The sequence below is a fragment of the Macrobrachium nipponense genome, chromosome 23, assembly GCF_015104395.2.
Source record: "Macrobrachium nipponense isolate FS-2020 chromosome 23, ASM1510439v2, whole genome shotgun sequence".
Lineage (NCBI taxonomy): Eukaryota > Metazoa > Arthropoda > Malacostraca > Decapoda > Palaemonidae > Macrobrachium > Macrobrachium nipponense.
Window position 1 is genome coordinate 15,451,763 of NC_061090.1, and position 18,111 is coordinate 15,469,873.

General features: G+C 37.9%; 2 protein-coding genes across 3 annotated transcripts in view; both read right to left on the reverse strand.

The window, feature by feature from the left end:
• Positions 1-18,111, reverse strand: part of LOC135198952 (extracellular tyrosine-protein kinase PKDCC-like) — a 158,352-nt gene that overhangs the window by 16,091 nt on the left and 124,150 nt on the right. The window lies entirely within an intron of this gene.
• LOC135198943 (NADH dehydrogenase [ubiquinone] 1 alpha subcomplex subunit 10, mitochondrial-like) overlaps positions 16,554-18,111 on the reverse strand; it is a 12,372-nt gene continuing 10,814 nt past the window's right edge. Inside the window, exons 4-5 of the mRNA XM_064226865.1 lie at positions 17,856-17,970; positions 16,554-16,796 (exon numbers count right to left, since the gene is read on the reverse strand). Of these exons, the coding sequence (XP_064082935.1) occupies positions 16,707-16,796; positions 17,856-17,970 (205 nt within the window). The 3' untranslated portion in view covers positions 16,554-16,706. The remainder of the gene's footprint in view (positions 16,797-17,855; positions 17,971-18,111) is intronic.

Genomic DNA, 18,111 nt, shown 5'->3' on the forward strand with positions numbered 1-18,111 from the left:
ACTAGCCCCATTTTTTAGATTAATGGCACCATTTCATAAGATTGCTCTCCATTTATGTGCCTTGATCTAAATGCTGCCACCCTTCTACAGGCTGATTGTCATATTTGGCCAAAAAACTATGGTTCTGGGACTTGAAATCTTTCTAGTAACAGTGCTTGGCTACAGTTAATAAGCATATTACCTCTGGGTTAGCATATTACATTAGAAACTACATTTATTTGAACTGATACATTTATTTAAACTCATGACATTGTAATATGTGGACAGTCATAGAGAGTGTCTTTTAGTGAAGAAGTTCTTTTATTTTTCCATCCATAGGTCGACAAGTTGCTGTGTTCAAGTCCTCGGTATCTAAACTCAAAGAAAGTAAACATCAAACCCTATACATATGCCGTGGTCAAGGTTGAGCCCAATAGACAGTACAGTAATGTATATATAAATATACCAAAGGTTTCAATAAGTTACAAATTACTTTGCTAATTTGTAATCACATTCCTCAGTATGATACTGTGTAATACTTTTCACATCCCTTTACATTTTGCAATACTGCTACCTATTTTTCAGGGCAGAGTTAGATTTTCTGTACTATTCAAAATATTTCAGTTTGTCACAATGGAGAATAGTGAGGAGATTTAGAAATATGTAGTGAGTTAGAAATATGTAGTGAGTTAAAAATAGTCAACTCCCAGTCTTCACAAGCTGGAGAAACCATTATTTTTAGCATGTTTATTATGAAATTTTAAGTAAACATTTTATTGTAAATTATATTGAAAAGTTTTGACAGACTTTATTTTATTTTTATAATTTATTGCAATTTTATGATAACCAAACAATTATTGAACCTCTAAATTTTCAACTTAAATTTATTATATAGGTATGGAAAATTTGTTCCATATAAATCTTGGAGCTCATTTATGTTAATGATATTGAATGTTGTTATTCAATAATTGAGCAATGTAATGTTACTGTGCGGTAGTGTAACATTTAAAATTAGTAGTCTTCCAATAATTTCCAATAACTTCTGAGTTTGGATCAACTGAACACTTTCTTCCTTGGCTAAGATTATTACAAATGTGACTTAACTGGAATTTAGAAAAAGTAGTGGTTGTGATTGTGTGATTGAATAGTATGTCTAAATGGGAAAGTCAATATTAGCTAGGAGAAAATTATGTATCATATTAATTTATTTTTTTGAAAATTTTTTAGTACATGAAAATTAATAAATACTTGTAATGAATACAGGTTATTTAATGAATGCCTTTATGCATCTATTCATAAATTGAGGTTTACATTTTAGAATTTTTTTCCTTGGTATATTTAGGATTGAAATTTGTTCATATACAAAACAAACCTTCGGTCTTAAGATTAGAATAAATTTTCTAGCACAAGCTGGAAAACCGGTATAATTAATAAAATAATTGTGTACACAAGGAACTACGTATGGGCATCTGTGCTTGATCATGAGCTATGTGGGAGCTCCCACAATGCCTACTGCTACCACGTTTAAGAGAGGACAGCTTTGCTCTCTGTCCTTTTAAAGCTGGTTTACCTTGCCCACTTTTCTTTTCTTTCTGTGTTTTCAGTTGGATTGTTTGAGTATTGGGATGTCATGGATCATTTTATCTCCCCAGCAAAGGTTTCTTCGGGGTCTTGCAAGAAACAGAGGAAATGCCCGGGTTTCAGTTGGTTCCCTCGTTCGAGATTCTAAACATTGGTGTCCACAGATCCACATCCAATGTGTAGTAGATGCAGAGAAAGCGTATTAGGTCAACAGGTAAGAAACTACTTTACCTGATTTTGTCTTAGTGTCAACCCCACAAGTATGTAGTATCGTATAGAAATTTAGTTTGTTGGACACCTCATATTTGGTGTTGGCAAAAATGGGAAGGTTGTCTCTAGTTAATGAAAGTTTGGTAGAATGATACAGCATACCCACCTGGAAAGTATGTAAGCATATTTAGATGTAAATGAAATCTTTTGGGAGGGAGGAGAACAGAAAATAAAATGCTTGCAAGAGGTGGGATACTTACTCAGTATTTAATAGCTGTATTTGCTGATACCAGTAACTTTTGGTTGAATTAAGCTAACATAACCAGAGCCTAGATTTTTTAAACTTAATTTTGTTACAGTTTCCCTCTGTAACTAAGACCAAAAATTATATAATATATATATATATATATATATATATATATATATATATATAATATATATATATGTATATATATATATATATATATATATATATATATTATATTATATATATATATATATATATATATATATATATATATATATATATGTATATATGATATATAATAATATATATATATATATATATATATATATATATATATATAATATATATATATATATATATATATATATATATATAAATATATATATACATATATATATATATAAATATATATATATATATATATATATATATATATATATATATATATATATATATATATATATATATATATATATATATATATATATATATATATATTTATTTATTATAGATTTTTTTTTTTTTTTTTTTTTTACTTAACAATGAAGAGTTGAGCATTCTCTATTATGATGGCTACTGTATGACTCCTCTGATAACTGAAAAGCTGTACTAGATGTAATAAGATCATGTCACCTTTATCATTAGACAGTTGTGAAGATTTCATGCGTATTTTGCATGAATCTCTTGTCATTCAGATATGAGTGTTCCAACCCGTCAAAAATGCATATATGGGTGGGAGAAAATCAGAAGGGATTGAGTGAACGTGTCTTTGAGCTGATTGTAGTACTTGAAGCTCCAAAGGCCCTTATGTTTTGCTTTTGAAGACAACGAGATTGAAGTCCTTAGTAGAATATGGATAGTCCCATGTTTTTAAGAGGATTAAATTGAGACTCAGAGGTCTGGAAAAACTAACCCCTATTAATAATAATAATAAGAGGATTAAAAGTACCCACATACATACAGTGTTGATGAATAGAAGTAGTGTCTTAAATGGAGAAAGATAGCCCAGCAGAGTCTGCAATCCATAGATTAACAAACTTTTTCCAAGAAGAGGTTAGTAATATCTTGAAACTTATTATTCTGCTATATGGAATAGTAAACAGAGTTGACCTAACTGTTGGTAAGTTTAATCACAATATCCTTGTTGTTTTTGTGTTTTACAGTTGTTCAGTATGTTGGAGGCTCAAACGATTATGTGCATACATATCTGAATTATCATGGACTTCAGGTTCCTGAGTTATGAAGTGTTCATTCAGTTCATCTACCAATTCTTTACAGTACAAATTCTTTTTTTAGTTGAGAAGCAAACTGGTAGTGTGATTTTCTCCAAAGGAGTGGGTGAGGTTCCATCTGTTCCCTTCTTGCATGCTCCTTCCTTCTTAGTCTTAGGTTTTGTAGTATTCTTTGGGTTGTCCTTCAGGATTTCCTGTGATCAGTCCTTTCTGTAGAAGAGTTGCAATTGGGAGGGCTGTTAGCTAATAACAAAATTCATGATCAACTGTCAGGAAGGGTTCCAAGGAAAGTGTAGGTTATTGTCTCCCTTTGTTGATCAGTCTCTAATGAGACTACCTGGATGTGCAAGGTCACATCTTCGATAGGTTAGAAAGAAGCTCTCTACTCCTTTTGTATTCTTCCCTTTCTCGGTCACAAGTGTGCTTGCGTCTGTGCCTAAGTTGCCTCTCAACCTCCTACAGATTTGTCCCTTTAACCCAAATTTCCCTGTTTACTGGCTGATAAAGGAAAAAATAATGATGTCACCACCTTTGTACTAAACCAAAAGGGGATTGTTGATGCATACCTAATCAATTTCATCCTGGTTGTTTTTGTTCTGGAACAACCAAACCAGTGAATCTGTTGTTACAGTCTTGGTTGGTTACACTAGTCCCTGCTTTGACCTGTATCTTTGGCTGCTGTCCTTCCAGAACACAATGAGGGTTTGAACGAGTGACACCAAAGTTTAAGTAGGAATGGTTTACCTTCCTCCTGTCTTTGAGGTCTTCTTGGCCCTTTCTATAACACCCTTCTCTTTTGATCTAAAGAGTCTCTCGTCTTGATGATCACTAAGAAGTCCTGTGTTCATACTGCATAAGGAGCACCAGATTTATTCCCCTTGGGGACCAAACTCGGAGAAATAGTCAGTCAAGCGTGATCCTTCATGTATGTCTGTCTTTAGGCTCCTTTTGGGAAGTTATTCTAGGGATGGTTTTTATCCATAAATTCCATTATGTTCATGAAACTTACCTGACAGATATATATATAGCTGCATTCTCCGAAGTCCGACAGAATTTCAAAATTCGCGGCACACGCAGTGGGCGCCAGGTGGTAGTTACCCATTCCCGCCGCTGGGAGGCGGATATCAGGAAACTATTCCCATTTTCTATTCATTTTTTTTCTGTCGCCGGTCGGTAAACAACTGTTTACAGACCTCCGCCTAGGATTTTGAAACTTCATTAGCCGCTTAAGTATCCTAATTATTCTTTCGATTATTGACTTGGATTTGTGGCTAGGCATACGCTATCGTAAATTTTTCATTGCATTTGATGTCTGAAGCTAGTTAGCCTAGTTTCAGACTTTGTTGTCTGCTTGGGGTAAGGTGAAGCTACCGGAACTTTCGGTAGACACTCGCTTAGTATATATGGCGTTTACATGTTTTCTTTGCATAAGTTCAATGTAATTAGTGTAATGTGTGACTGATTACGGAAGAAGTAGGATTCATGTACGCATTTTAGAGCGTGTTAGAATCAGGAGTTTTCCTCCACAGTAAACAGAAGTTAGAAATAATGAACCTTCTAACCTCCTGTAGATTTTATTTTGCCTAACCCTGTGGTATGGTTTACGGGCCTAGAAGAAGTGTCTGCTAGAGGATTACATCAAGTAATCTTAGACTAAAGTGCTCGCTCTCCAATCAGTGTTGTGAAGTGTAGTGCCCTTGTGTTGTGGAGGGGGCGTCAGATCGGCCCCATAATGCCTCTAGGCCTGGACCTCTGTCGGACTCCCAGGACTCAGGGAGAGGGCATGTCGAAAGCCCGCAAGAGGGTTACGGGGGCTCCCCACCGATCTGGCATCCCTTCGGCAGAACCTGTTGACGCTTCCCAGGCTGCTAAAGATCGTGCACGTGCACGAATCTTGAAGGATTGCTTCTCGTCCTCCGAGGCGTCCTCCCCGCGCAAGGGTTGGAGCTCTCGGAAGGACTCGCGCCCCCTAAAGAAGCTTAGAGAAGAGGACGCTTCAAACGTCCTCTCTCTGTTAGGAGGGAGTCAGATCGGCCCCCATAACGCCTCTAGGCCCTAGACCTCCCTGTCTGTGGGACTCCCCAGAAACCAGGGAGAGGGCATGTCAAAGCCGAAGGAGGGTTACGGGTTTTTCATGCTGATCTGGCTTCCTTTCGGCAGGTCCTGTTGTCGCTTCCCAGGCTGCCGAAGATCGAGCACGTGCACGAATCTTGAAGGATTGTTTCTCGTCCTCCGAGGCATCCTCCCCACACAGGGGTTGGGGCTCTCGGAAGGACTCGCGCCCCCTAAAGAAGCTTTAGAGAAGAGGACGCTTCACGTCCTCTCTCTCGTCACGAGAGGATGAAGAGTAAAGAGACCACATTTACCCTTTTCGAAGAATGCACTGGCTCTTTTCCTAAGGGACATATTAAGGAGGCTCATTCATCTTGCCAGAAGAGTGATTTGAGCCTCCTGCGAGTGAACGCTCAGTTTATACATATGTATACATTATTAAGGAGGCTCATTCATCTTGCCAGAAGAGTGATTTGAGCCTCCTGCGAGTGAACGCTCATTTATACATTCATGTATACAATATTTTAAGGAGGCTCATCATCTTGCCAGAAGAGTGATTTGAGCCTCCTGCGATCAGTGAACGCTCATTTATACATTATTAAGGAGGCTCATTCATCTTGCCAGAAGAGTGATTTGAGCCTCCTGCGAGTGAACGCTCTTGAAGTTAGAGCTGTTTCAACCTCGCTAGCATTCCAAAAGAATTTGGTAATCAAGGACATTCTTGATTCCACCTTTTGGAGGAGCAACTCAGTTTTCGTCTCCTCTCCTCATGGCGCTCCGTATACGTTATGTAACGTTCGCTTTACTTCGTAAAAGCAAGCTGATAAGTTTGAAGTCCGGCAAGCTGCTTTGCACAGTCAAACAACTTATGTCTCTGGTTCGGCATAAGAAGGGCAATTTAGACGTGAGCTAGCTTTTGGAGGTGCTCGACGTCCTATAAGTAGAGACATTCTCCAGGACGCTCGGCAAGCACCTTGCGAGGGTGTCTTTCGGACGCTCGGCGTTCCTTTGCTGAGTGCGTTTCTGGAGATGTTCTTTTGCATTACTAAGACGCAAGTTGTCGCACAGGCGGCCACTGTCTTTGTAAAAAGGTATGAAGGTCTTTAAGGCCCGTCTTGAAGACGAAAAGCCATACGTCTTCCTTTAGTGTTCACACACTTCAGGAGCAGCGTGCGGCTCTCCATGGAGACTCGCATGAGGACGTCCCTTGAAAATATTCAACGTCATACGCAAAACGCCGGTTCGTCATAACATTGAGATGTTGGCAAGGTCGCTCGCCAGGACGCCTCTTGGCGGGACTTGCATGCATCAGGGCGCTCAACGAGTTCCTCTCTGAAACGTCGTTCAGAAGACTTGGTGTTCTCTGCTCAGACACGCTCTTAGCTACGCAGGAACGTTTTTTGAGGAACGCCTTTTCCAGGAGCCTTGGCAGGACGCTTATGAGGACGCTTTTGTGCACATTCGCCAGGACGCTTCGGTGGAAGCTCGGCAGGACGCTTTGCGAGAGAAAAGACTTGTAGAAGGCGTTTTATTTGCTGTTCAGGACGTTTCTTAGGACGCTTGACGCTATAAACGCTCGTCAAGAGGAGGTTTTTTTCAGGACTCTCCACAGGACATTCCTTTACAGAAATTTTTAAAAAAGGATTCGGAGTTAGCGGAGAGACATACCCAAATTTTTTCTTCGATCCCTCTTTCCTCTTCATCGATTTCTCTGAGAATCGGGAAGATTATATACTCTGATTCCTGGGTGACTTTCGGTCATGTTAAAGGGTTTTCCCCTATTAGCAAAGTGCTAATAGTTTTGTCAAGTAAGGACGTTTTTATTTTCCCCATTGTCAAGATACTAAACGTTTTGTCATTTAAGTGGGGGACCCCTCATAAATGGGGTAGTTCTCATTGACATAGATTTTAACGTTTTTATCGTTTTAAGCGGATAAACTCATTAACAAATTTCGGAAGAGCTCTCATTCATTTTCAGAGGCTCATCCGGGGAGTAGGAAAGACTTGTAGACTAGATCCAGGAAGTCTTATGTCCAATATCATAAGAACATTGAACGGTCCTTTTCGATCCTCGGTTCTCTCTTGATGATCTCTATTCGAATATTACTCCCTTTTCTTGGCAAAGAGTCTTGGAAAAGAGTCAAGGAGTTCTTTTAAAAAGTCTCATTCATTAGAACGTGGACAGTCTTTTTTCCTTTCTTTCTCTCTTCCTCGTCGAGGAAAGATGTAGTAGAGAATTCGATGTTCAAATTACTACAATACTTACGTAGTTTATCTTTTGCGTCATTTTGCTAACGCATGGGTCAAGTCATATACGCATATCGTATTTACCTCTGCGGATAGAAGCCGAAAGAACTGTTGTTCTAATGTATTTATTTGACACTCCCTTCAACCTTCCAAGAGTTTTCGGAGTAAGAATAACTATTCAGGTATTGTTACGACAACACCAACTCAGATTCTGTATTTAGCGAATTTTGTTTCGTTTAAATATGCCTGCTTGAGAGTTTCCTTTTGCGATAATTTCATACCTATCCCTTCGTAAAAGGAGTAGCTGGCAAACTCAGGCAGATAGTGCGAGACGATGAACAAGGCTGCTGTTACTGTGATCTACGCAGTACCGGCTAGCTTGGTGTCATGCGCGGTTTGGTTGCGTCTCTCTGCCCTACAATCATGGATTTTAGCCTCGGGTTGAGGAAATTTCTAGTAATCATGAATGAACATGCCTTCCGTTTACTTAGAAATTTCAACAAGATATCTCTTATACTTGTTCGGTGCGGGTGGTAACAGAATTCTGTACGAATCTACCGCGGCATAGCACTATAATAATGCTCTCCTGCTTATGCAAAGCGCAGCCTTATTTAGGGAAGGAAGCAGGCTGAGTGAGGGAATGGATGAGTTTGCTGGGGACCATTTCCTCGCTGGAGAAGCTTGTTTTCCCTGAATAAACAGCAATTCAGACCTCTACAATTTTTCCTCACGAAGAAATTGGAATAACATCAAAGATCTTGTAATAATTCTAATTTTCTCTCAACGCCTTGAGGATCACCTCGGGTGATAGCGAGAGGGTGCCATACATCCGAACAGAGGAACAGATGTTCTGGCACATTGTCTGAAAGAATTGGAAGCCAAATTGGTCGGCTCTCCAGTTCCTCGAAGGATGAGTTTGGATCGAGTGGCCCAAATCATCTCGGATAATTTCTCAGCTCTCTCATAGCTCAAGAAGAGAGAATTAGTTATGGGCTTGGGCACGGAACGTAACGATCCTCAAGAGGTTCGTTAAACTAGTGCACGTCCGTGCGGGTCTTCTCGATCGAAGGCAACAACTAAGTTCTGACGTCTGAGTAATCCTCACTTAGAAGTATGTCGAAAGTGAGGAGAGACTGAGGGCGTCCTTTCGTTAAGTTTTTCGTAATATTGAAGACGAAGGAGCTTCCTCTTAAGTTGTTCCCTTATTCATGATCCTAGAGGATTAGCTTTAGTAGCCACATGTTGGCCTCTAAGAGGTTGGATTCACAGAGGTCAGGTAATTCAGAGAATTGTCCAAAGTCCCTTCCCGAGAGAATCGGTGTAATCTAACATCGTCACTTAGTGAAGTATCTAATATCTCTCCTCTCGGAGTCTGAAGGCGTTCAGACTATCGAGAAGCGATAAGATCTTCAAGATTATGGCAGTCTCTGGCCACGGCAAAGCAGTGCTGGCCTATTTTCAGTGTTCAATCGGTGCGGGCCGTTTCTGGAGATAGTGAAGGGAAATGACTGTTCCTCCAACTCGACCTCTGTGAATTTCTTTATGGTTCTATCTTTCCGTATGAAGTATGAGATAAGATAGAAGTCCTAACTATTGTAGAATATGTAAATATGTTGTTGACGGCCTCTAGGCTCAGAGATTCGGTTCTGTCAAACAACAAAGCTTCACGATCTTTGAGGTCTGGGGAGATCTTGAAATTCTCTGGATCGCAGGTTCCGGCATGGAACTTAGACGTAGTCTGAGTTTCTGATGCCAAAAGCATTTCGAACCTATCCTTTCTGCGAACTTAATACACGTGACCAGAAAGGCTAACATTCTAACCGCTCTAGCCACGGCAAAGAGGGTTAGTGAGCTTTTAGCCAATCATCAGAGGGTTTTTTTTTAGCTTTAAAGGACATAATGCGGTCTGTCCTCTAAGCCTTCCGTTCTTGATAAGAACGAAAACCTGTCTAACCCTTGACCCGAAGGCTTGGAGACCAAGGGTATGGCACAAATTATTGGGCAAGGGCATTAGAGAGTCCTGTGCCCTGTCGGGTCTCTCAAGTTTTATCTTGATAAAACTATAGAAAGTCGAGGTCAACGGAGAATCTGCGGTGTTCCGTAAAAAGACCAGACTAGTTCATGTCCAAGAACACCCTGGCATTATAGTCAACGGAGTTCTTTTAAGAAGTCTCATTCGTTATGTTTGCATAAAGATTTGAGATTTTTTCTTAATATGAATGCTCAAGAGGTGAGGGCGCGGCCTCGGAAGCATTTCAACAGAGCATGACACTCAGTAACATCCTGAGTGCCACGCTTTGGCGAAGCAACTCTGTGTTCGCTTCACACTCCCGACGGGATGTGAAGACGGACATTTGAGATCTGTAAGTCGCTAGGACATACATATCCGTAGATATATTATTAGGGGCAGCAAGCAACACGAATCCTATCCTATAGAAAAGGGATAGGTGTGCTTTTAACTTTTGAAGGGTTGGTCGCTTGAGAGGCGCGTTCCTTTTCTTTAGCCTAGAAGTTATGGAACTAACTTTGATAGGTTAGGTCAGGTGGTGGTTTTTAGCTTCGTTGCCCTCAGAAGTATGGTCATATGGTCTAGTCACATTGTGGTCACGCCCCGTTGACAAGATCATCTAGGTAGCGACCAGCATTACAGGTCTCTAACCTCGCTGGCAATCTAGTAACGCAGAAGCAGACTTTGGTGACAGTAATCACGAAGTCGGCTATGCTAACAAGTGAGGAACCAAGATGTATATCATCGACTTAATTTAGTTTTCCCAAAAAATCCTATTCTGTCTCTTCCCACCATCCGAAGGTGGGTATTCAGCTATATATATATCTGTCAGGTAAGTTTCATGAACAAAATGTTATTGTTATAATACAATTAAGTTTGTTCATACTTACCTGGCAGATATATATAATTAAAGTGCCCACCCACCTCCCCTCAGGAGACAGTGGCACTGATAAAATATGAATAGAAAATGGGAATAGTTCCTGATATCCGCCTCCCAGCGGCGGGAATGGGTACTACCACCTGGCCGCCCACTGCGTGTGCCGCGAATTTTGAAATTCTGTCGGACTTCGGAGAATGCAGCTATATATATATCTGCCAGGTAAGTATGAACAAACTTAATTGTATTATAACAATAACATTTTTTCGAGGGGAGCGTTAACAATTAGAAAGCATCAAGGTATGAGTAGGAAATATGGTTTCTGTTTTCTTTTGTCTTTTAGCTCTTCCCCTCCAAACCGAAAACCCATTCACACACTTAATTGCGCTATTAGTTGCATCTCTCTTCCATTGTATACCTCAGATATCACAGGAATGAGTGGGTCTGCTTTAGAGACCATGTCTCTGGATTCTTTAGAAACTTTTTGGTCATGGTATCGGGTGATAATAGTGATTACCATTCTATGATAACCTCAGTAACTTTCTTATGCATGTGCACTGCCCTTGCTTGTACCTTATAAATGTATGTGCGCTACTTATCCATGTGCTTTTTGTGCTCTATTTGTGCTTGTAGACATGTGCTACCTGACCCTGTATGTTGTGCATACTCATTCAATGCCCATGCTCCTGCTTTTGTGACACTGTCTTTGCTCAAGTGCTGTATATGCATATACCTTGTGTGTGTGCTTCTGCGGTACTTGTGCCATGCCCATTCTCATGTGCATGCACTACTTGTGACCATATGCTGTACATGCTTGGACAACATCTGTACTTTTAGTTAGTCACTGCCTATATACAGGTAGCACCTGCACCCATACACTGCATGTTCGTTTAGTGTCTGTGCTTGTGGTTGCATGCTGCTTTTACCTGGACGTGTGTTCATGCACATTCAATACCTGCACCTGCACACTATGCATATACTTGTGGAGTCTGTGTTCTTGCCTTGCAGGTGCCCTACACTTACATGTGCTTGTGCTAATTGGTTTGATCTGCATGCGTTGATAAGCATTATGTACCTGTGTTTACAGTGTGCCCCTCTATCACAGAGTACTGGACCAGTTTTCCAGCTTGGCCACTGCTGTGTGCATGCATGAATGTTTGTTTGTTTGTTTTGTTTGTATGGTATTTTTACGTTGCATGGAACCAGTGGTTATTCAGCAACGGGACCAACGGCTTTACATGAATTCCGAACCACGTCAAGAGTGAACTTTTATCACCAGAAAAACACATCTCTCACACCTCAATGGAATGTCCGAGAATCGAACTCGCGGCCTCCGAGGTGGCACGCCAACACCATACCAACCATGCCACTGAAGCCGTCTGCTCCAACATCATACTCTCTGGCTGCATGCACATCACAAGACCAAAGTAGTAGTATCTCCAATCACAAGTGCAGTCCAGGGGGTGTCAGCTTCCTCCAATGGGAGGAGGATTTTTCACATTTGCAGATTGGTTGGGATATAAAGATAACTCACCTTTTTATTCCAAATGTGTAAGCTGGATAAAATGCTATCAGCTTTCTTAATGGTTCTCATTTTTATGCTCTGTTCAAGAACAGTCATATATTCCACGTATTGAAGCATCGGTCAGTTTCTGATCAGCTATGAGTATGCAAGCAGTAGGTCTCTTTATTTTAGAATATGCTTACATTTTGAATGGTTTTATTTCAGAGTAAAGCCATCTCAGACATGTTCCTGCATGAGTATTTGTGTATGTTCTTGTATATTGATTGACAATTCTTATACCATTGGAATATTGATCTTGACATTTTGTATACAGTGTACCTGCCCCATTCACGATTCTGGACTCACAGCCTCACCTATTCACAGAAGTTTTCATAGAGAAATATTCAATAATTGCTGTATTTTCATATTTTCATGACTAAATACATTTTTCATGATAAAACTATTAAAATAATCAGGTATAAGCATTTTTAAGGTGTGTTTTTTGTGTTTGATCTATCAAAATAGGCAGTTATAAGCATTATTAAAGGGCTGTCAAGAAGCATTTGTGGATTTTAGCTATTTGCTAGAGGTTGTGGTATGCATCCCCTGCAAACCCCAGTAGTTGACTGTGCATTGTATCAACCGGTTTGAGTAATATCTTCCCGATACGTGTTAGGTGCTGCTTACATTAACCCTTTAACGCAGATTGGACGCATTAAGCGTCGATATAAATTGTCTGTTGGGTGCTGATTGGACGTATTAAACGTGATATAAATTGTCTGTTGGGTGCTGATTGGATGTATGGTACGTTGATATAAAAAAGTTTTTTTTAAATTTGCGGAAAAATAGTTATAGGCCTACTAGGCAAAAACTTTTGAATCACGCCCCTTGGGGGATGCTGTGAGCTCACGGATCACGGCATTGTTTTGTTTACAATCGTTACCCAGGCGCGCAAGCGCGAATTTCTTTCTTCTCGCACTAAAAAGTATCAGCGACACATCTCGGAAATTATTTTGTCACTTTGACATAATTTTTGCACCATTTTATATTAGCCGTTACATGGAGTATTATATATGAAAATGTGCGCAATGTCATGTAGAATACAACTACAAACAACTCATGGTTGTAGCTTTTATCAGTTTTGAAATATTTTCATATAAGTAACAATAAGTGCCAAAATTTCAACCTTTGGTCAACTTTGACTCTAGCGAAATGGTTGAAAAACGCAATTGTAAGCTAAAACTCTCATGTTCTAGTAATATTCAATCATTTACCTTCATTTTGCAACAAATTGGAAGTCTCTAGCACAATATTTCGATTTATGGTGAATTTATGAATAAAACTTTTTTCTTACATCCGCGTGGTAACTAACAAAAAAATCATAAATTTTTTCGTCCGATTGTCGTAATGTTAGCACCATTTTAAATTAGCCGTCACATAAAGTTTTATATATGGAAATGTGTGCAATTTCATGTAGAATACATCTAAAAACAACCCATGGTTGTAGATTTTATCAGTTTTGAAATATTTTCACTTAAATAACGATAAGTGCCAAAATATCAACCTTCGGTCAACTTTGACTCGACCAAAATGGCAAAAAAACCCCAATTGTAAGCTAAAACTCATACATTCTAGTAATATTCAATCATTTACCTTTATTTTGCAACAAATTTAAAGTCTTTAGGACAATATTTAAATTTATGGTGAATTTTAAAAAAAAAAAAAAAAAAATTTCCTTACGTCCACACTGTAACCCTTCCGAAAAAAATCAACATTTTTTTGTCCAATTGTCGAAATGTTTGCATCATTTTAAATTACCCATTACATAAAGTTTTATATATGAAAATGTGTGCAATTTCATGTAGAATACAACAAAAACAACCCATGGTTGTAGCTATTATCATTTCTGAAATATTTTCATATAAATAATATGCGCCAAAATTTCAACCTTCGGTCAAATTTGACTTGACCGAAATGGTAAAAAACGCAATTGTAAGCTAAAAATATTACATTCTAGTAATATTCAATCATTTACCTTTATTTTGCAACAAATTGGAAGTCTCTAGCACAATATTTCGATTTATGGTGAATTTATGAAATAAACTTTTTCCTTACGTCCGTGTGGTAACTCTTCCGAAAAAATCTTAACATTTTTTGTCCGATTGTCGTAATGTTTGCACCATTTTAAATTAGCCGTTACATAAAGTTTTATATATGAAAATGTGTGCATTTCATGTAGAATACAACTAAAAACAACCTATGGTTGGTAGCTTTTATCAGTTTTGAAATATTTTCATATAAATAACGATAAATAGAAAAAATTTGTCCTTCGGTCAATTTTAACTCGACCAAAATGGTTGAAAACTGCAATTGTAAGCTACAACATTTCCAGTCTAGTAATATTCAATCAATTACCTTCATTATGCAACAAATTGGAAGTCTCTAGCACAATATTTCGATTTATGGTGAATTTTTGAAAACCGCTTTTTTTTACATCGGCGCATTACGAATTCATGCATCATTTTGTGATAATATTTTCAGTGTTGCCTTGATCATTTTAGAATGTGTTATATACCAAAATGATTGCAATTTAGTGTACAATACAACGAAAAAAAATTAACTCGTTAGCTTTATCCGTTTTGCTCACAGTGCGATTTGTATACAATTATATGAGAAATTTTTTTTGCGCTGTCATATATCCCAATATTTATATAAGATAATGATAATTTTTTTCATTTCTGATGGTTGCATACTAAACTTCAGGCAATGACAAAAAATGGAGCCAAAAATGAACTCTTAATCTTAAAAACTAAGTGTGCTGTGAATTAAAAAAAAAAAAAAAATTCCGCTTTGGCGCTCACTCGTGAATGCCGCCGGCATTTGGGAGACTATTTTTAAAATACCGCTTCAGCGTTTAAGGGTTAATCTCTACATGATATTACATTGTATGCACAGCTATATTGTATTCATCACTGCTCTGGTGCTCTGGCCAGTGAAGACTACATCGTATGGAGGGTTTTTCATGGTTGAATTTCTAATGGGCAGATTCTTTCACAATATTTCTCCTTCACTCATTCTCAGTAGGAACTATGTACCTATTGTAGCAATTCTTTCTGGTTTTGGTGTAGGGGTTCTGTGCAACAATACCTTTCACTAATCTATTGTGATATCACACAGCCTTAACCAGTGTTGTGAGTGCCCGTGATGTGGTATTTTGTTTGTATGTTTTTACGTTGCACGGAACCAGTGGTTATTCAATAACGGGACCAATAAATGCACATCTCTCACCCCTCAGAGGAATGCGTGAGAATCGAACTCGCAGCCAACGAGGTGGTACACCAACACCATACCAAACATGCCACTGAGGCGCTCCCGTGATGTGGTGCTCAATATACCTGATGCTTTGCTGTCCGTGTTTTACGTGCGTTACCCTTTGCATAACCTGGTCTGGTTGGTAAGTCTCATAACTAGGTAGTTGATGAGTGGAGGCGGGTGAGGAGTCGAGGGACCCACCCATACATATTTACTGAAAGATGACTGCCTTTCAAATGTGTATACTGATGGATGACTGCTTATTGGACATGATGGATGGCTAAAGAAACCTTACATCACTAAGATGACTGGATAAGATAGGTCCTTTTGCCAACAAAATGACTCAATTGAACTACAACTCAGGACTGCCTTGCAAGCCTCCCAAGTTGTGATTATTTTTTAGGGATCAAAGTGGACTTTTTCTTCATACTGGGTACTTTGACCCACTTATCACAAATGTGTGCAAAATTGCAAATTGCTTTTTTTCCCTTCCAAATCCAGATATCTATATAGCAGGCATTGGATAGTATTTCTAATTCTCTGTGCACTCATTCAAACCTGGTTCATACTACAATGCAAGACAAGTTATTACAGTTCCTGACACCTAAATATATAAAAATTATTGATCATTTTTTCCTGATAGGTGCTTAGAGGATAGTTCTGCCAGCCATCATTAATGCACTCTTAGTCAAAGGTTCAGGAAAGGCATTAACTGGAACTTTGCTGTTGGACTTTAAGTGAACCCTTCCTAAGCAACACATTGTATTCCCCAAGTTCCAGTGACGCTGTTGCTAGGTAACTAAGTGGTTCCTAGCCACGTAAAAATATCTGATCCTTCAGGCCAGCCCTAGGAGAGCTGTTAATCAGCTCAGTGGTCTGGTTAAACTATATACTTAACTTCACCATTCTTTTATGGTTCTGAACACTGGATGGTAAGCAACTACAGCCTTATGGTTAGCGTGCTCTACCTCATCTTTCAACCAATCATGCAGGAACGGTTTTCATTGGTCTTGATTAAAGACTCAATCCTTACTTGCATTACAAGGCAGAACATCAAATAATCGTTTTTAATTATTTTTGCCACCTTCACATCCATATTCCTTGTTTTTTATTTCCTGGTAGCCATATCTAATGGCATTCCAGGCTTTTGTGCTGAGTCATCACAAATTTCAAATTTTTGTTATGTACTTTCACATCTTGTACATCATTTACAGTGTTTCTTCAGTCTCATTATTTTTCCTACTGTAGTACAAATTACTGAGTCAGCAACATATATAAAAGGTTTAAGAATTAAAATAGAAAAATTTTGTAAATCATTTATATCACTTTCCATTCTGTACATAATTTACAAACTTTATACTGGAAATGTCTGTTTCAATTTCAGCACAATCTATTTATAAAATAAACTTAAATAATCTGCCTATGCAATAACACCATGGTTCCTTACACCAAGTTATTTACACTGCCAAATCTTTTTTCACTTTTGTCAAAATGAACTGGTCGCCCATATCACTATTGAAGCCCACTTCATATCTCTCACCAGGTGCCTGAAAAATAACAAAATTACAAATTTTAGATAAATTTGCATTTTTCAAAACTATGAAAGTTGGGAAAATTAAGATTCATGAAATTAAAACAAAGAATCATGAAATTGTCTAATTTAACAAATATCATTGGAATATTTCTTTTATTTAATTTTCCTCGTGTTAAACAAAAGGAACTTAATGCAGTAAGGGAAGGTTTTCAATCACTGACTAATCTGTTAGCTAGATTACATTCCGATCAGGCTTGGTAAAATTAATTTACGTTAGCAGATTTTACTTTTTTTTTTTTTTTTGTATTAGTAAACTATAATTATTTCTCACCTTTTACATCTTTTTCCTATTTTTTTCAGTTTGATTTTGACCTTTTAGAAATAACATATTGAAGTAAATAGATTTAAATAATTTTATATTTATATTCTGCCTATTCTACTGGTTTGCTATTAGTATTTAAATAAATGCATTATCTGTATACAAATACAATAACCTAGCCAGGTCTAAATTCAGCCAAAATAAATTCTTTCTTACAAATTACAAATTGTAACTTGCCTGACAAAAAAAAAAAAAAAAAATATTGGATGATATACAGTAAAGCCCATATTTGCAGGGGATGTGTCCTGACCCCCCAGCGAATTACTAAAATCCACAAATACTATGAACCCCTCTAAAAATGCTTATTACCGCTATTTTGATAGTTCAAAATAAAAAATACCGCGAATAGGTGAATTTCCTGCAAACAACGAGTAGATATCCCAAGTCAGCAAATCTCGAGAATGCAAATAGTACAGGGGTGGACTAAAGTGTAATACATACTAAGAGAACCTAAGAAAACTAAGGATAATATGCACAAAACAGTTCTACCTATTTTTTTTTTTTATCAAGAAAAACATTTACAATTTTGCTTCCACTTGCAAGATATTTTACTATTTTCACCACCAGTTATTATCTTCGAAAATAAAACATGATATAGTATACTAAACTACAAACATGATATAGTATACTAAACTACAAACATGATATAGTATACTAAACTACAAACATGAAGTGAAAATCCTCAATACATACTTCAAGCAAAGCATCTGTGTATATTTTGTGATCTGCAGCTGGAATAACCATCTCCTCAACACTGAAGTCTGGTACAACCAACCACATCATGAAATGACTTCTGTATTTAGTATACCTGAGAAAAAATGTAACAGTACATTAGTATACCTAAGAAAATATTTGATAGTACAAAGAAAAAATGTCATTAGTACAAAGAAACTAATTACATATTTACTGCCAATTCTGCTCTGTTTTGTTAAACACATCTGTAACAAAT